The following is a 10,407-nucleotide window of genomic DNA, read 5'->3' as shown; positions in this document are numbered from 1 at the left end:
AACATACAACAGCAAAAATGAAGAAAAACAGAATAGTATATATAGAAATGCTAGCCAATACCAGACGGGATTGTTTAAAAGTGGCGTTAAGCATACTGCCTGGGAACCGCTGGTGAAGCTAGCAACAAAATAATATACAAAGGAAAATTAAAAAAAATGTTTCATGTTAAAATATATAATGTTATTAAGAATCTAGATATGAACTGTATATGCATGTATAAATGTGGTTGTAATTACACTTTTCAGTTCTCAATAAAGCGGTTTTTATGTCAATAATCAATAACCTGTGTAGCATCCACTTACCTACTACCCAGGCAACTATACACCATTCCCATAATGTCGGTGTCGGTCGCATGTCGTCCACCTTTTCATTATTTGGCATAGATTGCATTCCAAGTAAAAGCAAAAATATTACATTTGATGAAGAATGGCAGACAAATTGAACGTATGGAACTCGCATGAATTTTCTCATTCTACCCCATGGATATATAGCATAGGCACAGGAAAGAAGAGGAAAGAATACCGCTACTAAAACAGTGAAGGAAAGGGATGTTGACCAATGATAATCGAACCACGGTGGTAGGTCTTCATACCAGATTTGTGTCAAGCACTGTTGGCAATGAGGATGAGCAACAAACTGAAAAGAAAAAATGCAGGTATAAAGGCCAACTCAGACAGCATCGTACGACGCAGCCCGACGCGATTCATCGTCGGGGACAGTCTTAAGCCGTCGTGAGAAATATTAAACATGTTTAATATTCTACGACGCGACTGCCCCTGACGCAAACCATCGCGTCTGCGTTTAACTCATACAGACCCGACGAGAAAACAAATCGCGTCGAGCTGCGTCACTATTTGGTCAAACATCTATTGTAAATTCTTACTAGTTTCCCACAACCATTCGACTTTCAAAAATAGATAAAGTTACATTACCGAGAAACAAATATAAGCTTATATAATGTATATTGTAAAGTGCTAGTGACAACTTCCGTTTTAACCGGCGCTATAGAAATTATAAAATCTACCTATCTACCTATCTATCTATCTACTATGTAAAACACTCATATCACGGTAAGTCAGAACTCGAAACAAAAATATGTAAAAGAGGAGGCGTGGCACATCAATGCAAAATAAAGCCTGGTTCTCACGAGAGCCCTAGTATCAGGATCGGGAGCTAACCGTTAGCGCTAACCGTTAGCACCTGCGTGAGAACGCCCGATCGGTTAGCGCTAACCGTTAGCAGTATCCGGATACCACTAACTGTTAGCAAGTTGAGCGCGTTTCTACAACCGAATAGTTTACAATTTCCAGTTTTTTATTGGCCAGCTGAGACAATATACACTATAGTTGTCTCAGTTGACCAGTGATTCGATCATCATATTTTTGGTATCCGGATCGGGATTTTCTCGTATGGACGCACGGAAGCTAACGGTTAGCAGTTAGCACCCTTGTGAGAACATAGCCAATGTGAAACTAGAAGTAGGCCTGTGAAATTGTGTGTTTGGATGTGACGCTCTACACGGCCAATTTTACTCATCTCGTGAACCTTTATAAACAAGAGTAGAAATGCCGTCGCGAAAGCTCTACTAGGTCTGGGAGAAATATTCCCAGGTAGATACCACACAACAAACTGGTTAGGTTTTAGGCTAGTGTTACCCCAGACAAAGAGGTCATTTTTAACTGTATATTGCTGCTTAAGCCACATTTACACGGAGCAATTCTTGCTAGCAATATGATCTTCAATATTGCTTATACGAAAATTACTCCATGTAAATTCAGCATTTTTAAATAAAAGTGAGGCAGATGATTGACCAAGCAAGACCTCAAAATAAATTGAAGCGGAGCAAACTTTTCAGCAGAGTTATTATAAAAACGTCAAGTTCATAGGCGCAGATCATGGGGGAACGGTTGGTCTCCCACTTTATGACAACACTTTAACGCCATAAGTCAAAAAGATGCCAGAAAACTTTTGAAATTAACTCCATAAATGACTCTGGTTTTAACGAAAGAGCGCTGTACAGTCAAAGTACATCTTATCTTATTGCAAGATTCAGGTCTCTCTACCCACGATGCAATGAAGTGTTATTAAAAGTTTTTAATGGTGATGTGATGATGATAAATTTTACTATATAAGAGTGTCATTTCCGGCCATCTAGAGGTATTGTTCCTAACATTTTTGCACCAAAGCACCAAGCACCAATCATGGTGTGGTGGTGTGGCTGACGTGGACTGAAGACTGTCCCCCGCCCCCTTTCAAAAAAGATCTGCGCCTTGGGCAAGTTGACTATATACTGCATATAAAAATATCTGGAAAACCATTTTAAATTTGAAAAAGTAAATATAGTAAAAACAACAATGTGCAACTATTTCGTGAGTTATCATGATCGTGGGAATCTAAGCTGATCTGAGTTGTTCATATTGAATCCATTGTATAGTACATTAGAATAATTTTTTCCACAAATTGTGTTATACTTCACATAATATATCTATTTGCATAACATTAAATTTCATGAGAAATTATTACATAATCCTATCATATAATCATAATTACATTGTATTTTGTCATATATTATATCATATATAGATCCTTTTATATATTTATTAAATAATACTATTATTTTTACAACAATTTTTATAACAGTACCGTAATTGATATAGAGTATGTGAAAGTTTATTATATTTCATCGAAAAGTTTATTATTTCATTGAAAGTTTATTATATTTCATGAGAAATTATTACATAATCCTATCATATAATCATAATTACATTGTATTTTGTCATATATTATATCATATATAGATCCTTTTATATATTTATTAAATAATACTTTTATTTTTTACAACAATTTTTAAAACAGAGTATGTGAAAGTTTATTATATTTCATCGAATGTAATTGTTAATAAGTTTTCGTATATATAAATATGTATGAAAAACGGACATTGGATGAAAATTTATTCAATATTAAAAACTATTGATGGAATATTTGTCAATAATGTATAATTCTATGGGTCTATGGGCAAATTTTAAGATGGTGGCCAGACCAGATAGTACAAGACGTTACAAAATCACCAAATATAATTCAAATGCTGGGTCTGTCATTGGTCTACTATTCACTAACTTTCCGGAGCTCTTATCTAATTTGCCTCAAACCTCCATCCTTACTAAACCCATAATGCGTGAATATCTGCAGCATCCTAAGAAAGATTATGAGCACCTGAACTGGATACTGATGATATTGATTCACCTTGGAAAGGTTTCATGGACATGCTAATGCTGCAGATTTATACTTTACGTTACTAGAAATTCTAGTAAACACTGCAACCCATGGTTGACAGTACAATTGAAGAAATTGGTTCAAAAGAAATATATGATATTGATTCACCTTGGAAAGGTTTCATGGACATGCTAATGCTGCAGATTTATACTTTACGTTACTAGAAAATCTTGTAAACACTGCAACCCATGGTTGACAGTACAACTGAAGAAATTGGTTCTAAAGAAATATCGCATCTTTAGGAAAACGGAATTAAACGATTAATTGATAAGTCTTACGCTGACTATTATGAACATTCATATAATAAACAGGACACTACAACCCGATTTTGAACATTTGTAAAGGACAAATAAACGGTTAATGCATTTTCTAATAGTATTACATGAAATAAGTAATATATTTAGGAATTATTTTGTGTCTGTATTTAACTGATCTGATGTAATTCCCCCTGACGGCCCACATGCTCAACTTTCGTCCACCTCCATCTCTTTTTTCACATAATGAAAACTTTTCCCCTATTTTCGACAAAAGCTCAATCAGGTAAATTTGATCTACATCTTAATGGATGAACGCACTAACAGCAGAAAACTCGAAATCCGTAGCTGCTATTGGTTTAAAGCGCGTGACGTCATTCATAGAGAGGGTAAAAACGGTTTTGAATACAACATTTTAAAGACAAAATGATCACTGGTTATTTAACTAACCAGCATGAGACTTACATATCAATAAAACTTAATTTGTGAGCTACACTTGACCGTTCACACCGAAGTTTAGCGACCTGTCGTTGCAGAGTTATGTTAAGAAGAAGCAGGAAGTATACCAAATAACACGTCTATAATTTTAACTTTTTTCCTATGCAAAAGTATAAGATGTTGTCTACTTTAAAAGAAAAATGATCACTCAATTTTGCATTAATTGTAAGAATATATAGATGATTATAAAGCTTAAAACATCTAGTTTTATAATCCGATCGCCCCAGATTGCCAAATGAAACCATTCAAATTATATAGTCGATAAAGTGCGCAGATGTCTTGAAGTTTTCATTATGTCCAATCATTTCTAAAAATTGTCCAAACAAATGAATTGACAAACTAAAATCATGCTTGCCACTCACTGACATCATTATAGATCTCAAAGTCATCTTGGACAATCGAAGCCCCAGTTATTGTTGTTATATTTCTGGATATGTAGCAGAATTTGACACACTACCACATGACCTACTGCTAAACTTTCTACTCATTTTCAAGGCCCTCTTTGGAGATGGGTCTCCCCCTTTCATACGTTCCGTACTCAAAGTTTAAAAAAAAAAATATGTTCTTCATCCCCTAAACCTTATTTTTTTCCCCCCATAGTGGTCGTTCAACATAATCATTGTATTCGCAAGTGTACAAATAGTATACAAGGGGGAGGGGGTATATAAATGTATACACTTTTACATATGCATAAAAATGCAACAAATTACCAAATAACATGCAATATGTAAAATAATTGTAAAATTATAATATTCATTTTAAAGCAACCATGTACATTTCTTTAGTTGACTTCACAAAACAATGCAGAATGGTTTTGCAAAATTAACTTTTTTTGTACACTTTTAGAGGGAGGGAGGGGTACCGAAAAATAGTACTGTTTGTACACTTGTAAAAATGTTAATAATTGTGAACGACCCCTAAGTATATGAAACGAAATCAAAATATTACAAACGAATTAAAAAGTCTTTAAAAAATTAGCTTAATATCGCACCATCTTGTGTATCTTGTGTGAAAAAAAAATACCCACTATCATTTTGTTTTTGCACCGTTAAAGGTTTGGAGAATATTTCAATGTGGACAAGCCTTTTGGAAGAGCGTTTTGAAAGTGTTGTATTCAAACAAATAGCAACCACGCCCTTCCAATTCCTGCGCTAGTTTACTTAAATTTTAAGATCGCTAACACAAATAAATCATTTTTTTTAGCAAATTCACCTTCTTATAAGGGTTACAAATATCTTCGAGTGATTGGGAGGATTTCAAGGTACCATGATATGAGGTATTTAAAATAAATTTGTTAATGTATTAGAGTTTTTCATCACAAGTGACACGTTGAATTTTATATTTTTAATTCAATTCAATTCAATTCAATTCACTTTATTGCTTCATAAGCCAAGAGGGCTACTATCCGCTTAAACTATACATATATAGGCCTACACATAAATACATTGAAAAGAAAAACATATAAAATAAAGCACATGCAACTACTTCATAGAAAGGTCATTCCGGATGGAACCAATGTTTAATTCATCAGAGTCAAGATTAAGAGATGAAAGAATACGTAGAGAAAATGGAAGGAAAGATTTATGAAAACGATCGGTTTTAGAAGAAACATTTAAAAATCTGAGGTGACGAGAATTGAAGATTGACGGTGTGAAGGAAGAAAAGAATAAAGGGGATGGTCAGGAGTCTTAAGAATTCGGCCAAAAGCACAGAGTGTAAAAAATTTAATTTATTTTATTTAATTTATTTAATTTTTTATATTTTTAAGATTTTTAAAATTAAGAAAATAGTCGTACAAACACAAGTTAGTATGTTTTCGTCATATACAATTGTACCAATTTTAGTTAAAATGAATTTGATCAGACTTGGCAGATCCACCATGTTAAGTCCACCATCAAGCTTACTATCGATTACAGAAGTTCCTTTTAATTCGAAAAAGAAGACTCAATGTCTTTAAAAACTCAATGAAGCATGTTTAAAAATCCTAATTGAATATAGGCCTAATATTTGTGATACACGTATTGCTTTAAATATACGAATTTTCCAATATAAGTTATGCTTCTTTTTGACTAGAAGGTGGAAATATTTATCAGTTAATAAATTCAATAGATCCAGTTATCTTTGATATTTCCAGCTTGAATAATTTTTGCTGAAAAAATACCGAGGGCTTTTCCTTTTTCTTTACCAAATTTCGAGTTAGTATTGCTAATTTTCTTCAGTTTTATTTTAAGGCTACCAAGAAAAATGCCTCTGTTTTGTTGTGTTTAGCTATTTTTTTTCATAATCTTACTTTGATTGATTGTTTGATTTTGTTTTTCATGAGTGTTACTTCTTTAATCATCAAGCCTGGTAACTCAAGAGGCTGTATTACAGACCATCTTGTTTTTTTTTTCTCTTTTTGATTTGTAAAACAGATAATACAGCAGGCCCTACATGTTTACTATTAGACTGGAATACTGCAGTGTGCCACTAACTTCAAATTTGTAATATTTTCTTAACGACATGTATCATTTCTGTAAAAAATAGGTGCTTTGTCATCAGATGCTTGCCGCTGTGGACTATAGACCACATCATCAATTACTGTGAAGTCTTCAAATCCCACCAAGGAAAAGAAGGACACGCAGATCTGGATAGCGACACCATCAGCTTACAGCGACGGATATCACAGTGTAGTGTATAAACAACAGTGGAATTCAAACTAACAAACCAATAAATGACTTGATTTCCTTATTACTCATCGATTTCTTAATCTCGTTTTAACTTATAAAGGTGTGTCACTGTACTTCTGTTTATTGATACGTTAAGCTACATTTTCTCAAGTGTTGAAAGTGGCTAATAAATTCATTTTGAAGTTCCATACTTTTTCTTGTCAAATACATAGTAGAAAACCTCAAAGAATCCATAAACATTTTAAATAGCTTATTTAAAACGATCAAATAAATTTATATTAATTTCCAACCTAAAACAAAACGCAACAAATAAATAGTTTTCGCTGGTGGACAGATATTTTATTACAAAACGCCTTAATTTTTAGTTGATTATCAGCAAGGGCCTATAAAAAAGAAAATAGAAAAAGAAATACAGAAAATGTATTATTACCTCCCAATCGTTAGACAAGGAACGCATAATACTGTTATTGCACACTTGAAAGCGAAAACAAATATTATTAAGTTTGGTACGTTTCTAAATAAAGAAATAGCAGAATCGGCAATTTATTATATTCTAGTGAAACGTGGTTTATTTGAGATGGGATTTCAAACTCAATAAGAATATTGTAAAACTACTTCTTATAGTAAGAACCCAAACCCCAAATGGATTAGGCCTATTTTTGATTGAGACAGACATGGCAAGTTGCTTTTTGAATGAGAGACGCTAAAAACGATGGTTAAAGTGTAATATTGTATAATCTGAACCCTCGCACTCCACTTATTCAAGTTAATATTATGGCCGATATTTTTGCATCAAACAGCACACTTAATTATGACGGGCATTCTCTTCCTACATTACATACATCATTGTTGCATCAAAAATAAAATTATATTATCCATAATATTACTTGTGAACCCTATGTAGAAATTTGATCAGATTGATACACATTATTTACAGGGTTGCATGCGGTGGTCCTTAGGTCCTGGACAATCCTATCATTGGATGCACATTTCAAATGTACTGTTTACATATTGTTAATTTTTGTTGTATGGAAATCTTTTCCGAAATAAAATGAAGGAATATACATTATATAAATTTGTTTTCATTAAACTTGTGACAACTCACCCATTTTATTTTATATACCATTTACCTATGCAGCAACTATGATATCAGAAATTACATATATTAATGTTTTGTGGTGTAATTCGTAATAATACTTCTACCGTATGAGAATGAGGATAACACCATCGCATGTATATACGAGCTAGAGTCTTACCTTTCTTTGTTCGAAGTTGATAGCAATTTTCACCTTATATGGGGCAACTGAATCGGTTATATCATCCAATTCTTCACCCCATGGGTCATGGTTAAGGATGCATTTCTGTTCTTTTGAGTCCCGAATGTGTCCTAAAATGTCGGCAGCAAATTGTTCACACTTCTCTGCAAGATCACGAAACTCTGCAGAAAATTCATGATTTTTTTCTGAGAGTTTTCTAAGCTGTACACACCTTTCGAACGCAGTGTTGATTGGATCTGAGCTAGTTAAGGAAATATAAGCTGGGCTTGCCAGTCCTTTGTAGATATTTAAAGTGCCAAGACAGTTTTGTAAAGTATTGACTTCAGTGTGAAATGCATAATCTTCGGCAGCGTCAATACGTACACCATATTCCAATAGATGACGGATGATGTCATAGTTGTTATGATGTGCAGCTAGTACTATGGGCGTAACATCAGGGTGAAAGTCGCCGTTAAGTGCTCGGCAATTGAGGTATTCCTGCATACAGTATTAAAGAAAATACATGTTATCATGTTGAGAGACCCGTGCTACTATAATTTTAAATAGGCTAAAACTGGAAGGCAGAAAGCTTAATTTTGTTTTGTACATTACACAGGCTTGGAGATCCGCATAAAGAACTCGTTTATTTGTGCTACATAAATCCATATATTATTATTACTACTATTATTATTATTATCATCATTATTATCATTATTATTATTATTATTATTATTATTATTATTATTATTATTATTAATAATATTATTATTATTTTATTATTGTTATTATTATTATTATTATTATTATTATTATTATTATTATTATTATTATTATTATTATTATTATGCGATTACCTCCATGATGATATTCTACTGGGTCTTTTGAGCTATGTCTCGGCTAATTCCCGCTGCTTAAGAGCTTATTATTATTATTATTATTATTATTCTTATTATTATTATTATCATCATCATCATCATCATCATCATCATCATCATCATCATCATCATTATTATTATTATTATTATTATTATCGTTATCGTTATCATTATTATTATTATTATTATTATTATTATTATTATCATTAAAATTAATGTCTTCATTTTAGGCTTGGGCATTTCTGTATACTCACTTATACCCGGTGTCTTTTGTAGGCATGATGATGTATACATATGTTTCAATATTAGGTTATAAAACATGAGTTTCCCTACCAGGAATACTGTAGTGACATTTGTACAAGGTCAGTGGCTCAAACATGTCGGACACAGTAAAACGCGAGCATTTTTGGAGTCTTTAGGGGGTCGGCTTTATACCCACCAGAACCAACACCAGAACCGGCAAAGGGCTACTGGAATGTTATTGAAACCCGGCCTCCAGTAAGCCTTCAATACAATATGTTAAATTTTACAGGCTCAATATAATTTGCCCAATGTCATCAAAATATATTTTACCACAAACGAGTTAATAAAAATTATGTGAGAGTGTCTAAAATATATTTTTAAAACAACATATTAAATTCAATTGTACTTTCAACACCTTCCTGGTATTTGGTATGTTTGGATCATATTGTATCTCGTTTCAAACACAAGAGGTGGTGATACAAATCATGAGATACTTACCGGTAGATTTTTTCGCTTAATATGCTCACATATAAGCTGTACGCCAAAGGTGAACTGTTCATCAACCGATCGCAGTAGACTGTCCCCGAGTTGGATGCCATGTTCTAGAAGCACTTTGATGATATCTGAGAACCAATTTATAGACAATCTGAAAATGACATTATGCAGCCGTGTCGTGTAGATCAATTTGTATCTCCTAGAAATAGGACTCACCGTGAAGAAAAATAAAAATAATAATCACAATTATCATCATCAAAATTCTTATGCACTCACTAATCAAATAGACCTATATACAATTACTGTAATGTAATGCCATATTGGAGCGGGTATATTAAAAGGTTATTGTTTTACTGTTACTGCTGCTGTTACTCCTGTTACTGTACTGTCGTTGTTGTGTTAGCCCTACTGTTACTGCTACTGTTACTATTTCTATAACTATACTATCAAAAGTTTTCTATATTCCGATTTTTATTTCCTCAATTATATCAAAATTGTTGACATGTTACTATGAGCTAATACATTACTCTAGAAGACCAAATAAGGAACGTCTATCACAGTATTTTAGCTACTGTACAATCAAATTTTTGCTACCTGTGCATATATTTAAATGTTTGTGTCAACATTATAAACTTCATGGGCTCACAATTGTTCTTCATTTAAATGGTAATTATTCTTTTATTTGCAAAAGCCTTTATAAAAGTTAAAGACGTAGCAATATTCAATAAATATGCCTTACAATATAATCTTGTAATACTTATCGATTGATTAATTAAAGTCTAAACATTTGACACTCAGGGCCTCGCGTATTGGGGACGCATTTGGGGCGTATCTTTATTTGCA

The 10,407-nt window shown here is 32.9% G+C and overlaps 1 protein-coding gene across 1 annotated transcript in view; it reads right to left on the bottom strand.

Annotated features, from left to right (window-relative positions):
• The window catches only part of LOC117111296 (short transient receptor potential channel 5-like), a 48,215-nt gene that overhangs the window by 16,670 nt on the left and 21,138 nt on the right, over window positions 1-10,407 (bottom strand). Inside the window, exons 2-4 of the mRNA XM_033254220.1 lie at window positions 9,568-9,715; window positions 7,952-8,449; window positions 304-637 (exon numbers count right to left, since the gene is read on the bottom strand). Coding sequence (XP_033110111.1) covers window positions 304-637; window positions 7,952-8,449; window positions 9,568-9,715 — 980 coding nt within the window. The remainder of the gene's footprint in view (window positions 1-303; window positions 638-7,951; window positions 8,450-9,567; window positions 9,716-10,407) is intronic.

Source organism: Anneissia japonica, unplaced genomic scaffold, assembly GCF_011630105.1.
Source record: "Anneissia japonica isolate Jap-2015-1 unplaced genomic scaffold, ASM1163010v1 scaffold288211_len279840_cov171, whole genome shotgun sequence".
In the NCBI taxonomy this organism is placed as follows: domain Eukaryota; kingdom Metazoa; phylum Echinodermata; class Crinoidea; order Comatulida; family Comatulidae; genus Anneissia; species Anneissia japonica.
This window is presented reverse-complemented; position numbering and strand designations above follow the sequence as displayed.